The 17,502-nt window shown below is 47.1% G+C and overlaps 1 protein-coding gene across 3 annotated transcripts in view; it reads left to right on the forward strand.

The window, feature by feature from the left end:
* Nucleotides 1-17,502, forward strand: part of SPTBN1 (spectrin beta, non-erythrocytic 1) — a 116,487-nt gene that overhangs the window by 20,927 nt on the left and 78,058 nt on the right. For all 3 annotated transcript variants that reach the window (XM_084203481.1, XM_084203482.1, XM_084203480.1), the window contains exon 2: nucleotides 13,404-13,603. In XM_084203481.1, the coding sequence (XP_084059607.1) occupies nucleotides 13,456-13,603 (148 nt within the window). In that variant the 5' untranslated portion in view covers nucleotides 13,404-13,455. The remainder of the gene's footprint in view (nucleotides 1-13,403; nucleotides 13,604-17,502) is intronic.

Below are 17,502 nucleotides of genomic sequence, written 5' to 3' on the forward strand. Positions count from 1 at the left end.
TGGGAAAGGTGAAGGGCAATGTCAGGTTATCCAGCCAAACTGAGGTGTGCCTTGGGCGAGGAGGGAGGGGGTCTGGGTGCTCCTTGATGGGTGTCAGAGCAGAAACTCAGTGGTCCCACATGCTGGTTTGCAGAGATACAACATTTTTTGGGGGATTTATCCTCCTTTGTAAATGCTCGGAAAAACAATTTCTGAGTGAAATGCACCTTGTTTTGCCATTTTGTGCTGGTGGAAAGAAATCATTCCTGATGTAATTTGAAATGGCAAAACCATTACAGGTCAGTTATGAAAAATGTCAGTGATTTCCTTGTGTTTTCACTTTTGTGGTGTTTGCTGTCAGCTGCAGGGTTTTGCACATTTCAAATATTTTGCAGAAATAATCTAATGGACCAAGATTCAGAAATCTGGATGGGAACTGAGATGCTTTTGCAGGCAGCTTAAGCTGAATGAGGTCTGTGCACTGGGCAAGCACTAGTCCCCAAAAATGCTGAGGAGATGTTGTTTGCCAGAAAATAGGAAAAAAGGTGAAGATTATCAGGTATTTTGAATACTGAGAGACTTAATCATGGATTCTAACTGCTGGGGACTTGGCATGATGTGTGAGGTTTATTTTCCGGGCCATGAAGTAAGAATGAAATTGTCTGATTGCATTTGAAAGTTGCTGGGTAATGAAAAGAACAGCCAAGATCGTATTTAAATATGAAATGGATATCAAGTGGCATTTATGGAACTCTGAGGAGAGATTGTTACTGAGAGGAGACAAGTGGAGATCAAAAGTTATTGGTTTTTGAAGGAGGAATTCTGGAATATTCTTCCAGGATAGCACACATAGTTATCTTATTAAAAACTCCAAAAGCAAACAGGTGATAGAAACAATCTGTAAGATCCTGTCCAGTGGGGACAGCCCCATAAATCTTCAACATCTGTGCCCAATTACTGAGCTTCTCGGGGCTTTTTTTTTTGCCTGTAGTGCACATTTCTCACTATGAACTAATAGTACATAATAATAAAGTGCTGGCTGTCTGCCAGCACAAACAGGGCTTTGGCGAACTTTGCGAGTGTTTGTGGAGGTAGGAAAGCAATGCAGCTGTTGGGCTGGGGCTGTGCCAGCTGGGGATCCATTTCCCAGACAAGAACCTCGGCTCAGAATGACACAAGAATCAGATATTTTACATATCACTGCCTCGTGCAGGTTCTTCCTGGGTGCTGTGACGGCGGGGTCTGTGGGCAGCTCGGGGCTGTGCACATGGAGTGATCACACAGTTCCAGCGTGTTTCCTTCTGCTTCCTCCTGTTCCAGGAGTTGGGTTGGAGCCCTTGCTGTGACAGTGCTTTGTACAATTCCCCTGGGCTGTCAATACAAAGGACCATGAAGCTTTTGGACCCTTTGGACCCGTTGCCTTTCCCGGGGTCCTGTGCAGGCCAGGCAGTGTTTAGGTGTGGCCAGAAGCTCTTTGGATCCAGGTGCCAATAACAGCAGTTGGGTGCTCTGGAGGAGCCAATGTCATGGTGTGGTTATTTGCCTGTTTTACTTAGAGAGCCCAGAACTGGGAATAACATCTGAGCTCCTCTCCTGGCCCCAGGGAACTGAGGAGCCCTTCTCCTGGCCCTGGCTCCTGGTAAAGGCCTTTGGCTTGCTGTGTAGCCAAGGATCAGGGCTGGTCAGGGTTTGTGTCCTGGCTGGACTTGCTGGACTCACTGGGAGTAATATCTTGGGGATGGTGGACACAACAACACTCTAAGGATTAGCAAACTGACATGGAAAACCTGGAAAGAGTCATCACTCTATCATATATAAAATGATAAATATCTCTTATCTGACATGAATCAGCACATGAGGATGTGCACTAAAATATTTATTAAGAAAAAAAAAATACTCAACCATAGTGGAAACATCAAAGAACCAAAATACTGACCCGAGTTATTTAAGACATAGCTTTTTTTGGGCTTTTTCTTCCCATCTATCATCTTATTTCCCAGAGTTTTACATTCTGGCCCATGTGCTTTCTCCTCCCAGGATGCAAATTGTTTGCTCACAAATGTTCTGAATAACAAATTGACTTAATTTAGATGGCATTAAGGCTCTTTAACCCATCTCAAAGGGCAGGGATGCACTGAGGACCTACAGGCACGCATTTAAATGAAGGCAATAATGAGATAGATTTCTTTTTCTTGCCTGACTATTTTATCTATGCATCAGATGAAAGTTGGAGGGGAAAGGTTTCTGTTAGTCTTGTCGGGAGTTGGCCAAAAAAAATGTGAAGAATGTAGAAAGGAATTAACAGCTGGTGTCCATTTAAAACTTCCATGTGGGCAAATGCAAGCAGCCTGCTCAGTGTTACCTGTTGTGCTCCTCTGGTCAGTGCCCACTAACCCTTGAACGTTTGGTTTAGAGGAGACCAGTTTGGATGTGGTGCTCTTGCCAAGAAGTGGATGATGTGTGTTGTGTGTCCCCTGGGGGGATGAGACACATTTCCTCCTCTTTGGGAAGCAGTGGCTCAAGCTGTGCTTGGTTACTTGAACCAGGAATCTTGTTGGCCTGATGGAATCGTGCCTTACACTATCTGACTTGGTGATTTACTCGTGTGACATCTGACATTTCCCTCTTCCTGGGGAGGGATCCTTTTCCAGTCTGCTTTCAGCCATCCTTCTGGTTTAGCCTAGCTGAAGGTGTGCATGTGCATTGCTGCTGCTGCAGGCTGTGCTGCTTTGCAGGACAATTCTTAACACCTCTGTGTTCAAGTGGGTGTTGAGTATCAAACTGCTCCATTTCTCAGTTCACTTTCCAACCAGCTCTAACCCAGAGAAATGCTGGCATCATCTCACCCACAGTCAAGTCCTGTCTTCATCTTCCCAAAGCAAAAGTTATCCCATTCTCTTGGTTATTCTGGTTTATTTTCATTCAAAGAGAGAACAGTTAGAATCCATATGGTCCCTATAACATGTTCCAGTGGAAGAGCCAAGCTTTGCCTGGTCCAGCATCTGAGAGGTGCTTGTTCTGGAGCAGGCTTTGATGAGCCTCCTCTGGGACCACCCCACTGTCCAAATCCGAGTTCTTTTTTAAATTCTTCTTCACCAGGCCAGCTCTTTGTCACATCTCAGGAGCTGATTGAGCAGCTCTGGCTATAGCAGAGCTCGCTCAGCAAGGGAGGTCTCGGGAATCTCTGGTACCTGTGTGGGAGCAGGTGGATCATCTCGGCATTGCTGTGGGGTAATTAGTGCTGCCTTGTGTCTCCTCTTAATGAGAGTCTCTGCGTGTCTGGACTTGGCACTGCTCCTTCCTGCTTTGGCACTGGAGCTGCTGAAACCAGCTGTTGCTTCAGCCCTGCTGCCTTATGGAGGGCGTCAGCAAATCCTTCCCCCTTCCTGCTCCCAGAATTTGGTTTTTGTTGTTTGTTTGTTTGCTGATTTCAAACCTGCCGATGGCGTAGCAGGTTATTTACTCTAGGCTGGCCCTTTAAATTGCTTCCCTGCTCTGCCTGCCTGGCCGTGAAGTATCGCTAATAAACAGAGTCCAGAACAAAAGCCTCCACAACAAAACATCCTTTTCTCCCTGGGCGTCTCCCTGGGTGCGGTTTCCCACCGCTGCTCTGCAGTTTGGGGGCAGAGCCAAAGCAGCTCAGTCTCTTTCTTCCTCCTTGGAAGTTGTCACCAGGCAGCCTCCCCCGACCAGCAGCTCGGAGCAGGGAGGAGGTGCCTGTGCACAGCCTGTCCTCAATTTCTCCTCCCTGGCTGGGAGTGATGGAGCCTTTCCCTGCCCTTACATAAAACCCTCCAACACGGAGGAGGTTTGCCCAGGCTTAGATCAGGGGAGCTCGACATTACTCCCTGCTTTTGTGCCCTCTCCCTCAGGGACACTCCAGGATTGCCAAGCCGTGAGTGTGCTCAGCCTCCCACGGCTGCATCTCGTTCTGGCTGTGCCTGGGCTCGGGCTCAGCACTGCGGCATGACCCAGGTGGGCGTGCAGCCTCCTCCCTGTGGGAAGGGAACGGGAGCTCGCAGGGATGCCGGGAAGGGAGGATGGGCAGCGGCTCTGGCTCACTCCCACTCATCCACAGGTTGAACGCCCCTTGACTGGGCTGGGACCTTTCGGAAGGGTGGGTGTGGAAGTGGAGAGGAAAGATAGAAGGGCAGGGGAGGCAGCAGTTGGCTGGCTGGTAAGCCCGGCCTGTTTACTTGGCAGCCCTCCTCCTGTAAGGAGGTCAGAGCTATCGCATCTCAGGAGACGGACTGCAGGAGCAGGAACGTGCTCCGGATGGAAGTGTGTCAGGGCCTGCAGTCAGCTCTGTAGCAAGGGCAGGCTCAGGGGTGCCCTCCTTCTAAAAGTAATCCAGGGCCATCATTTTTGTGTGAGAAATAATTTCTGCCCTTGCTAGGAGTGGGAAGTGGGGCAGAAACTCTAGTCCCAGAGCCATGACACAGAGGCTCCAGTCCCTTTCCCAGCCCCCAAACTTGGCTGTAGCTCTTCATTTGAATTAATACAACAGATGTAAACTGATATTGGTAAATTGTGTGGTCACACAGAGGCAATCACAGCATTTCTTGAATGACCCAAGGATGTCTGAGTTGTCCATTTTTTCCTGAGGAAAGTTTCCTTGGAGGCTCCAAACTGAAGCGCTGTCTCCATGATGCCCCTCAGCCGGGTGCCACCTGGCACTGCCAGTTTGCTGCCCAAGTAAACAGTGATGTCACTGAGGGCATTCAGGTTGCCTGGGACTTCCTGCCAAGCGAGGGTCATGGCCAGGGTCAAGATGTGAAGCTTTTCCTGCCCTGACAGCAGTGCCCTCATCCAAAGCAGAGCCAAGTGTCTGGCAGGCCGGAGGCATGGGAGCGTCTCTGCTTTCAGTCCTTCCCTGACACGCAGCAGGTTCCCAAAGCTCAGAGCTCTGTTTCTCATAAGCTGGGTCATGAGAGAGTGAAGACCAGAAAATGGGGATCTCCTTTCCGAGGGCACCTGGTTTTTATTGGAACTCTGCTCTGCGGAGTGAGTGCATGAAAAATACTAAAAAAGACTTTTTTGTTTTGTTCCGCTGAAGAAAAAGGTAAATACCACTGCAGACAATTGCCCTGTATTTTCACATTCTTTTGGTGAAGGTCAGCCCACAGATAGCTTCTAGAACAGGGTGATACTAAATATTGTCCTTTAAATGCTCAGTGGCTGTGGAAGGAATTTTTTTGGGTAGTTTCTTTGGAAATGTATTGATAAGTAGTGCAATACATCAGTTTTCCTTCCTGCCAGACAAGTTGTCCCTGGTGTCCTCCACCAGTCCATCCACAAGTACTTCTTAGAGGTGTTTGGAAAGTGGATCTTTGCCTTGCTCTGTGATCAGGATAGCAAAGGGTGAAATGCAGAGGCTTCTAACAACTTCAGAAGGTGGTTTGGTGAAAGAGGGTCCTGGTCTCCTCCCTGTGAAATGGCTGAGATGTGCTGAAGCTGAGGGGTGGATCAGAGTAAAGGTTATCTTCAGTGAGAGCCTACGTCAGAAAAGTCCTTCCTGTACTTCTAGACGGGACTCAGCTGACCTGGAATCTTTTTGATTCCCCCTCCAATTCATTTCCTCTTGTGGATTTTATTTGGGTTCAACCCAGAGCACCCTTTGTGGTGTGTACAGACAATGTATTGTTAATCCTACTCAGATTTTTAATCACTTTATATTAACTTACCACCATCAGAATATTTTTGCTCTTACTTTCTTTTATTTATCAAAAAGTTCAGGTTATTCTGTAGGCAAAATCTCCTGTTTAAGAATTCATAGTAAAATAAGTGCATGGGTTGTATGAGCTGAAGGGCTCTTGGCCTGCTGGCAGTCATATTCTCCAGAAAAAGGAGTGGCATGCCAGCTGCTGACCCCACAGATCAGAGCACACAGGTGCACCAGCACATATTGGCTGTCTTGTAAAGCCCTCACAACATTCAGGATGCTATTCCAGTCCTGAGCAGAACATAATCCCTGGTTTGCTGCTCATTCCTTACTTTTCAAAGTGACCTGCTGCATTTGCACCAGAACAAGTCTGGAAGTCTGAAGAGCAGATTCAATTAAAACTCATGAAGTCTGGAATTTTCTTCCATCCACCCTTGGCCTAGGCTTTGGAAAAGGCACCTTCTGGATGGGTTACCCTACTCAAAAATGCAGCTCTTTCTGAAAATGGGTGGGAGATCTAATAATTGGAATGTAGAAGTTCTAAATAATGCAGGAATGGGGGTGGAGAGGGAAACTGCTGTGCTGAGCTGGTCCCCCAGGTTTTTTCCAGCTAAGCCACATGCATGGTGGGACATTCCCAGATATCCTAATAATTTCAGGGTCTTTCTTTCACTGACACAGGAAAGACTAAGAGGATGATGAAAGTGTTTTTTAAAAGCAAATGACCAAGAGCTGCATGAATTTAAATCTATGGGAATTTCTTTACTGACTTACTTAGAAGCAGGAAACAGGATGGTGGGTTTAAAAAATACCCAGCTGATAGTTCATAAGATTTTCTGGTCCTTGAGTTACATTTCTTTTGGCTGTGTTGGATACAGGGGTGGTTTGTGAGCTGGAGTGGAGCTGTGTTTAATTGATGGATCTCACTGGGACAGCCATGGACTACCTCATGATGTCCTTATTGGAGTTGAACCAAGCTCTCACTGCTTTAATACTACCTTGTAATACTACTAAACCAGCCCAGCAGTGCTTGTTTAGGGAAAACCACAAACACACGATGAAAGAGGTTGAGTACTTTGTGTTTTGCTTAAAAACTAAATAAGGAGTTTAGATCTTTGAGCATTCTTTGAGCTGGACCCAGTATGTGGAGTTTTAGTCTCACAGCCCTCGTGGATGTTCCTGCTCTGTGTGTCACTCCAGGTCCTTCTGGATCCCAGTAGACTTCCCCTGTCAGTAGGGATGCAGGAATGCTGCTCCCTAGGAGCTGCTCATGGCTGAGACAGAGCCCTCCCCTCAGCAGCTTGGCAGAATGTGTTTTACATTCTTCAAGAGATGAGGGGAAGAGGAAAAGCAGGCCCAGAAGGAATTCAGTGCCTTCTCCACCCTGAAGTGTTGTGTGTGATGAGTTCAGTCCTGCTTCAGTTCTGCTCCTCTTTATTAACTTCTTTCCAAAACCAGCCACTTTCTACCTAAAATGTCCAGATTTTTTCTGGGTTAGTCTGTTCATGGTTTGTATATAATTGGTGGTGGGTCATGGCCTTCTTTAGAAGATGGTTCAGAGGCAATATCCATTCTAGAATGTTCCACAGGGAAATACAGAGGCCTAGAGAATCTCACCCTCAATTCCTGTTTTATGTCTGACCTTGGATGAAATCCATATAAAGCCTCCTTTTAAGAAGGCTCTTCAAATAATGTTGGCACACCTTGGGTTGTATCCCCAGGTGGATGGAGCTACCTCAGATTACAGAGGGCAAATTTGGACCACATATGTTAGTTAAATTACTCTGGAGTCTCCAGGATAAAATGTTGGAGTCCAGATCTTCTGGGTGATGGATGAAAAACTGGATGAAAAACTGAAACTTCCTTGCTCCAAGTGTAGAGAGTGTCAGACCAGAGGTTTTAATGGTCTGTGCTGGAACTGAAAGGTTTGAAATAGAGATTTGTGTTTTTAAATAACCTATTTTCAGCCATTTTGAGTTTCTCTGTGCCCTTGGTTGTTGGAATCCTTGTCCCGTGTGGGGCATGTGGTGCTGGTGTGCCCTGGTCACCCCTGCTGACAGCACTGGGGGCTCCAGTTCTGGGAGGCTGTGTCTGTTTTCAGGAGCAGCACAAACAATTTCTGAAGCTGTTTCAGTGCTTATTTAATTATCTACCCATCTCCCTGCTAGAGCATGGTATCCTGGGGACCTCAGAAGGAAAACAAGAGCCTGGAATCCACTCTTGACTGCCTGGTCTTTGGAGTGATGAGTTATCTGAGATGTGGGAAGCAGACCTCCCTCGTGAAGGACGGGCTGCCTGATTTTTGTGACCTTCACATGTTTTTCCAGCCTGTATTGGGAATAAAGAGGCTTCAGTCTTGCCTTGTTTGTGCATTCCTGAAGTGCCCCACGGGCTGATTGTGGCATTTGGTAGCACAGCCTGTCCCCCCTTTGCTGTGACCTTTCAGGGTGCTTTGGGCTGTTGGGCTCCACATCCTGGAGCATGGACAGCCAGAGGAGTCAGCCCTACAAAGTGGTGAAGGGAAGCAAAGACAAAGACCGAAGCATTCTTGGGCTGGAAAATGCAGAAACAGTATGGTTCTGTTTGTGGAAGGAAAGATGGGACTGGGAGAGGGGGAGAGGGGATATTGGAGGTCAAGGGAGTTACAGCCTTGCTGAGTTACTGCCTTTATTATTTTGGGATTGGTTCAGCAGCTGAAACAAAAAGCCAGAACATAAGTGAGTATGCTGCCCCTTCAGGACAGGGGAACTCCTGTCCCTGGAAATGTGCTGCAGTTCAGCAACACAGGGGCTGAGCAGGGAGAGAGCCTGGAAACATATCCTTGGGCTTCAGGCTGAAAAATGGCTGGAATTGGGACATGCATCTTCCAGCCTTTGTAAGCTTTATGCCCAGAATTGAATTTCTCAATCCCAGGGTTCTGTACAACTCTTGAGTTTCTACACAGTGTTTTGTAAATACTTGCAGAGTTTGACCTGTGGGGATGTTTGATGTGTCTGCTCAGTTGGCATCCCGCCCTGAGCCTCTCCCAAGGTGCTCCTATTGACTCTGACCAGGCCACTTTCCCTGTGTGGAAGCTTAGGGTGAGAATCTTACCCTGTTGGGGTGACAAGATGTGGGTGGTCCCTGAGAGTTCAGAGGAACTTCCATTCTCCAGTTTAAATATTGGCTTAAAATTGCATTTAAAAAATTACTAAATGTCGGTTGTGCTGGCGGTAAGGAGGGAGCTGAATGTTGCTCGGAATAAATGCAAAGTTTGGTTACATGTTATCTAAATTTCCCTCTTTTTAGTAATAATTATTGCACTAAAGTGAAGAGCTGGACTGGTGAGATGATCAGAGGCATCAGTAGGGGGGAAGGACTGACTGGGAGGGAAAGTATCCTGCAAAGAGGGTAATGGAATTGCTTTCTGTGCTCATCCAGCCTTGGTTTCAGAGGGCTACCAGAAAGGAGGCAGTGTGTAATTTTGGCTTCTTGGAGGTACATATCTGATCTGTGGGATCAGGACACCATTCTCTTTGTCACAGTGGTTGTGTGCTGCTTGTCACCAGACCCGTGTGCTCTGGTGACCTGGAGATGGGAGTGTCTGTGTCCCCTTTTCAGTCCTGTCACACAAGCAGTGGGAGTTAGAGACGAATTTACAATTTATCTTTAATGCCAGGAAAGCTCCAATAGGTTGGGCTGTGTGTTAGCCAGGGAACAGTATTTACATAAACCATGAGACCGTTTGGGGATTGCTGTTCAAACTATATTTTTTTCAATCACAGCACCATAAAAACCTCTTGACAATCCTTAGTTAGAGTAACATGAATCTAACTACAACTTAGCATGTTTCCTGGAAGAGTAGTAACTCTTGAAAAAACAATGTTTGCTTTAAAGATAAATGTAACTATTAGGAAGTAATTCCAGATGTGTGGTTATGGCAAAATTTCAGGGATCATAGTCATAGCTGTTTAGTGAATTACATGATTGCATTAAAGAGTAGCCAATGAATTTTTTTAAAATTAATTCATTCTTCAGATGGGCTGAATAAAACTGTTTGTTTTCTATTATCTGAGAAACAAACAGAGCAAAATCTGGTCTATTTATGAAAGTAAACACAAAAGGTCTGACCCCTGGATGTGGCCTTTGAAAACTGTCTGAGAATATGCTCTTCCTGGTAGCTGATTTTTTTTCTTCAAGCCATTTCTTCTTTTTGAAGACAATGCCAACTTCCCCCCCCTCCCTCCCGCCCTCAGATTATGCAATAGGTTTTAAGGAATGCTTTGAAATGAAATGGTTTGATCTCTTTTGTCTCATGAGGTCGTCTAGCATGGTACCCATGGCACAAGGAAACAGAGTTATATTTTATCAATGAGGAAGAGGTTTGGGAATTGACAGATTTTTCTCGACCCATTGTGGTGGGCCTGTGGGTTCAGGGCCTGGAGCAGTTCCATGCTGTTTATTAGTTCACCCCTGTGCCTGTTTCTCCCTGGAATTGCCTGCTAACACCTCCAAGCCAGGTGGAGCAGCACTGGCAGCTGAGTTTAAGAGGCCGTGGATAAAGTGAGAAACCACAGTGCCTGCTTTCTCTGGCTTTAAGTGCTCTGTGTCATCCTAGAGTGAGGCTAAACTGTGAACAGTAAAGGAGCTGTGGCCTGCCATTTCTGCAATGCCTTCTTCCCAGTGGGTTTATCCAGTCCTGAGAGTGGGTTGGCCTGCAGGATGCTGCTCGGGATGTTGGCAGCTGAAATTCCTGTTACCTCTGCCTCTCTGCAGAAAACGTCATTCCTTTATTAGGGGGGTATCTCAGCTTAAAGCCAGGCCAGGATGTTTAAATGACAAAGGTTGTTCCTGCTGGAAAATGGGCTTCCCTCTGTCCCTGCACTCCGTGCTGATCTCTCTTGGTGGGTGCTTCACGCAGAGGCTTAAACTAAATCGGTGAATATACGTGTGTTACATGTCTGTGTGTGCTGCACACACACACAGAGGGTTTTCAGCGTGCTCCTTCAATGGCAGGGCTGATTTCACAGGTGGATTACATTCAAGGTCATTAACAGTGAACTCGGCTGCATTAAGGGCTCCAGGAAAATTCCAAACTGTTTTCCCGTCGCTCCCTGGGCAGTTGCTGGTGTTGTTCGTATCAGATCGGGACACCCTTAGAGCAGACACAAGATGTGCTGCTGTAGCTCGTCCCAGCTGCAGGACCTCCGTCCCTGCAGTCAGGAGCCTGCAGGTTTCTGTCAGGACTCGTGTTTATCTTCCCTCCCTGTTCCCAGAGGCACCAGTGGGTTGTGCTGGATCAGAGCTGCAGCAGGACTCAAGAAATGCTGTTTTCCAGCAGAGGCTGAGGGCGGTGGCTGCACTCTCTGTAGCTGGGAATCAGGATTCCGTTGTGTTCTCCTCACCTTGCTTTGCTGCAAGGTGCTTATTTTTATCCCTGCAGCTTTTTCCTGCTCCACTGTCCCCGGGGCTGGGGAGCTGCATCCCAGAAAAGGGAGCCTGATGTCAGGGAGTGAGGAGCTGCTTTTATTAGAATCAGAACAAGGATTGAGATTTTCTGGCCCTATAGGTGTGGGATAACAGGCCATTTCATGCTCAATTTAGCTTTATCTGGGATAGATTTTGCTTGTGCTCAGGATGGGAGAAGCGATAAAACACAAGTTAGAGCTGAATTTATTCTGGATCAGGTTGTGTGTGTTTCTAACCAGCAGGGACACAGAAATAAATTAAATCCCATGGCTCGTTCCATCTATATTAAATTACATGTCACTCCATCCTGATTTTGGGTTCACTGATTTTTATGGTTGGAGCTGCAGCTTTTCCAGTGGCACATGTTCTCTTCCTTGAGCACTGCTGAATATAGAAAAGATGGAAAATGATGCTGTCGACCAGCCTGTTCCCACTCGTTGTTTATATCCTGGCTGCTCCGTGGATTTAATTGGAATTAACCCTGATTGCAGCCTGTGTAGAGGGATCAATGGGAGGTTTTTGTCTAGGCCTGATGCTCAGTGAGGATCAGCTGGTGAATGCCGTGCAGAAACGCGGCGAGTGGGATTTAATCCTTCCCCCGTCTTTGCTCCACGCTTTTGTTTGTTCCTAGCGGCAGGATCCGGCCGGAGCGGCTGATCCATGCCCGGCTCCTGCGGGATGCGCCGCGGGAGCATCGTCCCCACGACCTTCCCCAGAGCCAGTTCTCCTCCCTGCCAAGAGAGCGTTCCCTCGCTCTCTTGGCAGCTTCCCACGACTGAAGCGATTCTTCCCACCTTTCGTGAAGGTTGAGCACTCGCGCCCAGCCTTCGGTAACAGCTCCTTATGTAACAGCCGCCCCAGCGCCGCTCCCTTCCCGTCCCTGCGCCAGGCACCGGGATTTCTCCGCGCGGAAGCACGGGACGGACCTGCCGCGGGCTGGGGCCGGGGGTCAGCCAGCCGGCTCCGGTGTCCCGGGCCCGGACGGGGAATGAACGCCGCTGGCGAGCCAGGGCAGGCACGCCGCCTGTCGCGGGCGAGGTGGATCGATGTCGCGACAGGCGGGTGCCGGGCGCGGGCGGGCCGGCAGGCGGCGCCAGCGCGGCGGGCGGGGAGGGCCGGAGGGGCAGCGGCGGCCCCGCCGTGAGGGCGGGCTCGGGCTCGGCCTCACCCTCAGGGGCGGCCCCGGCCCCGCCCTGCGCTCCGGGCCGCCGGGGAGGGCGGCTGTGGGGCTGGTTTTTCTTTTTTTCCTCTTTTTTCTTGTTGTTTAAATTTTATTTTAAAATAAGAAAGCGAGATAAAAGAGAGAAAAGACAAGAGGAGCCCCGGGCGGGGCGTTGTGAGGGGAGCGCGCGTCCCCGCCCAGGTAAAAGGGCGGCCCTCCCGGCTCCCCCTTGCCCCTGTATTTTACTGCATTTCTGGTAATTATTGCGTTTTGCAAAGGTGAACTGTGAGTTTCTGTGTCTGAGGTGCTCCTCAGGGTCTCACTGAGCACTGAAGGGCGAAGGGGATGCCCAGCACTGTTCCCATTGGGCTCCCAGCTGTGTAAACCTCCCTCCTCCTCCAGAGGTGTCTGCCTCTCTTGTATCTAGTACCCATAAATACATGGAAATCCTAATCAGAAAACAGAATAAATATGCAAACAGCGCCCTGAAAGAGGAGAACCTCACCCCAAGGGCTGCGTTGGTGGGTGCCATGTTGTTCCTGTGGAGAGTTCAAAGTAATGCATCATTTAGATGGTTTTATCTGGATTAGTTCATAAATAAATTGCCAGGACCAGTCACAAAGTCAGTATTTGCATGTGGGGACAGAAATATTTCTTCAGACACATGTTAAAAGGCTTTTGCTTGTCAAATGCATATGTGGCTTTTTGAGAATCCGTATTTTTTTTACCCATCAGTTATTTGCACCATTTTGTAAAGGTATGGAGGTCATCTCTGTGCTTGAGGCCGAGGTATCCACAGCTCCATATGCTTTAACCAACACTCACAGATCTCTAAAGCCAATGGTCTGCTTTTGAAAATGACAGTTGTGGAAGTGTTCTGCTGCACTATTCCATCCATGTTCTGCTTTGTGGAGTTTAACATTTCAATCCTGGATGTGTTTATGCAGCAAAGCTTCTGGCTTACATAAAACACTATTTTTTTTGAGAATATTTGTTCTCTGAAGGAGTGGTTGGTATCTGCTGTTCTTGAGCTTGTCCTCAAGTAACAGTCACTGATTTTTGAAACCAAGACTCCTGAGCTTGACCTTTATGACTTTCATCCAATATATGTGCGCCATCTAAATGCTTATTTTTCTGTGTTTTTCTTGACAGAGGGTTTTAGGAAGAATCTGATGGTGAGGAGAGGCTAAGGAGAAGACTCAGGATGACGACAACGGTAGCGACAGATTACGACAACATTGAAATCCAACAGCAGTACAGCGACGTCAACAACCGCTGGGATGTGGACGACTGGGACAATGAGAACAGCTCTGCTCGGCTGTTTGAGCGCTCCCGCATCAAGGCCCTGGCTGGTAAGCGCTGACTTGGGGGTTAGGAAAAAAAAAAGATGGGTAACAAAGCTCTCCTTCAGAATACCTCCATCTGGAAGTGGGCAAAACAGCTCATTAGTCCTGGAAAGAGGAATGTGGTAGGTGGAGGTAGCTGTCATGCCGTAATGAATGATGGGACTATACATTCTTTCTGAAATACTTGCTGTCTTCTGCTGAATTCCACTTTCATCAGCAGAGAAATGAAACTGGATTGGATCTTTTCTCATTTGAAACAAGATTCGTTTGATTATTGCATATTAAAGGCTATACATTATCCATATTTTTTCATAGAGCAAAGAGATTATGTCATGTCCTCTCAGCTCTGAGTCACTGCCCTGCAAAGCAATTTTTATGCATTCTGTAAATGATTTCCTGACTTTTATGGTAGCATGCCCACATTTCTGACCTCTGAACAAAATGCCTTGGCAGTGTGGGACAGGCACAGAAAACAGCTCAAAATATGCTGAGCATTCTGCTGGTGAAATCTGAGCCCCAGGAATGGTTTTAAACCCGACACTTCACAAGGTGTTGAGACAGGTTTATTAAATCAGCTGCACTGAGACAAAGGTATCGCCTGTTCCATTTGTGATTCCAATGGGGCTGGGTCCGGAGTGCAGCATGCCCTTTCTGCTCTCCACTCCGGCCACGGAGGTGCATCAGATGCCAGACACCTCTACGTGTCAGGCAAGGCCAGGATCAGGTGTGGAGCTCAGCAACAGGGAAATGAAGTAGTTCACCAGGTGGGCAGAGAGCAGATCACATAACTCTTCCTGGGGATTGTAATGCTATTGACTTAATGGAGCTGCTCACAGGGAGGGGACGTGTGTTAAAATTTGCTGCTTTTAATTACAGCAGTTCCCGTCACAGTGTGCGTTTGGAATGATAGGGAAAATACCTTCCCTGGGCAGGGCTGTGCTGAGTGGGGTCAGAAGGAGCTTGCTGGTACCTATGGTGAGATACAAAATGAATCTCAGCTTGGGTTGCTTTATTTTAATAGTTTACTCTTGTTTGAGGAAGAAACCGTGTTTTACTCCTGCCACGTGAGTGGTTGTAGGTTGTATCCTGTTCCTTGGGTGGGAAATGCTTTTAGTACAAAGCTCACAAGCTGTGTTTGGGTCCCAGATCTCACCTTACTGCAGCTGCTTGTTCCACTTACTTTTATAGCAAGCAGAGCTCCCCACCTGAGTAATGAATAATAAACATGAAACTCTCATTTCAAGGAGAAGTAATGTAAGGAAAGTACTTGAATTATTTAGCTAGCCTAAAACACATACCTATGGCAAAGCAAATAATTTTGCTGAAGATTCGATTCAGATATTTAAACATTTTCCCCCACAGTATGGTGTATTTATTTTTCTTCTGAATAAGCATTACTCATAGTTATTTTAATTTGATACATTTCCATACCTGTAATTCTCTGTGGTTGGTGCTGAGAATGCTATGTGCTGCCAAAACTTGGCTTAGCATCCTGCATTGCTGCAGCACTGCTTAATCATGGTGCAGGGAGAGAGGAGTGAGGAGAGGTTTGTATTTCAAATCCAAGGTTATGGTTAAAGGCTGAGCTATGCTACTCCTGGCACTGTTCAACATATGTTTTCAGATATGCTGTCTGGTGGGTAATCTTCCCTTGCATCTCCCCAGAAAGGCACTGGTAGGTTTTTAACAGCTGTGGCCTGGAGCTGGGCTGGCAATAATCTCTGTCATTGTCCTCTTTCGGTGGAGACAGGCCCTTTCCGGAAAGGGGCTCTCTGATTCAGCTGCGTGTCACAGGACTGGGCACAATGACCACGGGGTGAAAGCCCAGTGCACACACAGTCAGCTGGGGGATGTCAGGAGGTGCTTCTGGGCTCTGCAACCCCTGTGTTTGAGTGGCTGTCCCACCATCACTTTCCTCTGCGCGAACTTCACTGCTCTCTGAAGCAGCTGGTGCCACCTTTGGGGTCTGGATTCACTGAACAACACGGCAGCTTGGCTTGGGTGAGCGCTGGCTCTTTGTGGGCATGAGCACCTCCCCACATGTGCAAGACTGGGCATCCTTCTGACAATAACATTTCTGTCTCCAGAGGTCATGGGTGCGTTGTATCTCAAGAGTGCCTGTGGCTGTCCCCTTGCAGTGGATCAGTGACAAGATATAACAAAAGACTATCAACATCTTGCGGTCTATGAAACACTCATGCATCATCATCATCATCATGCCCTTGTCCTAATATGAAAGGTTTCAAATGAACACACCAGGCACTGGTTCCTTGAATGTCATCACCAAGATGCAAGCTGCTGTATTCCAAAGTAGAACAGCTGTGGGCATGTTACAGTGCCTGACTAATGGCTCTGTGTTCTCTGAGGGTGCAGGCATCTTCTTTCCACACTCTTCCACAAGCTGTGAAGTGCCTCTTTGGCAGAGCTTCCATCCCATGCTCATTCTACTTCACTGTAATTGTAGTGAAACTCACTTCCTTTAAGGTGAAGTAAGGCATAGAGTGAGGAAATAAAGAGTGAGGTTTATAGCCAGAGTCTGATACTCCACTGTAGGAAGAATCCTGATGGCCCTACATTCCATCTGGATGTTGAAATATTTAAACAACAAAGGCAGGAGGTGGTGGTCAGAATAATCTGTGATTGGAACAATGTCCTGAAGGAATGCTCAGGTAAAGCAAGTATGATATAATAATAGGAGAAAACCAGTGTTGTTAGTACAGCAGCTGATAATTGATGTTATTAAAGCAGTCTGTGTACCATGAAAACCAGAATGCAAAGGGTTGTTTTGGTTTAAAACCAAGAACTCATCTGGGAACTCAACTTTCAATCAGAATCCAGATTTGGAGGGATATGCAACCAGATTGGTTGCCATTCATGTTGAGATAATTCACTCTGCAACTGATATGAGAAGAAGGTAACTGATCCTTCTTCACCAAGTAAGGTATCCCACTGTAGGAAATCATCTTTCACCTGTCCTTGTTCTCCGTGGTTCTTTGGAAGGTCTTGCTGGAAGACCAGGTAATTCTACCTGCTCTGTAGGAGCCAAAAAGATATCATGTTTGTGCAAGATTCTTCATTCACAAATCCTCAAGGGTTGGATTTCGTCTGTCTAGGACCATTAGCTAACAGGATTTGTTGTGCAGCTCCTTGGTGCATGAAGCTCTTGCAAAAATCTTAAGAAACATTTCAGTTGTTCAGCAGAATTTTTCACACAGCCTTTGGGCTGTGAGGTTCAGGTGTGCCATGTTTGCCAGCTCAGGTGCTGTTTTCGGTAGCGTGAGAGTTGTCACCTCCAAAACTTTCCATTCCTTCAGTTAGCTAATTCAATATTAAACTTGGCTACAGTTACTTGCTTTTCTGCTCATTTATATTTTGCCCTTTTATCCTCTGGGTTCATCCAAGTGACCAGAAGGTCTGTGACTCAGCTCTCTGGCCCACAAATTAAAACCAATTTCAAAGTTTATGAAATGAGAGGACTTTCCTAGTCCTAGTGTGGGCAGGAGTGCATTCCTTTTCCAGTTTCACCCAAGTGGCTGTGCATAGGTCGGGGCACTCACTGGTGTTGCACGACGTGGTGTTCATGAGCCTTACAGGGCAAGCCAGGAGGCTGCATTTGTTGTGCAGCTTTCCTTAGTTACCCAAAATAGACTTGTCATTCATGCCTTAAATTCTCCCAGCAGCAAGAGGGGAAAAAGCATTGAAATTGTTCCTGGAGTTACACTATTGAATTTTTTTTTTCTTTTTAATATAGTGGAATAGCCATTTCATAAGGTTTAAAAATTAGAGGAAACTCCCAGTGGGAAAGTTCTGGGTACCTTATGTGGGGCTAATTAGCCCCTTGTGGCCCTGATATTTGAGCCATTCCCCCCACAGCTGCAGTGCAAAAAGTCAGCAGAACAACCCTA

Source organism: Fringilla coelebs (genome assembly GCF_963513975.1).
Source record: "Fringilla coelebs genome assembly, chromosome: 3".
Taxonomy (NCBI): domain Eukaryota; kingdom Metazoa; phylum Chordata; class Aves; order Passeriformes; family Fringillidae; genus Fringilla; species Fringilla coelebs.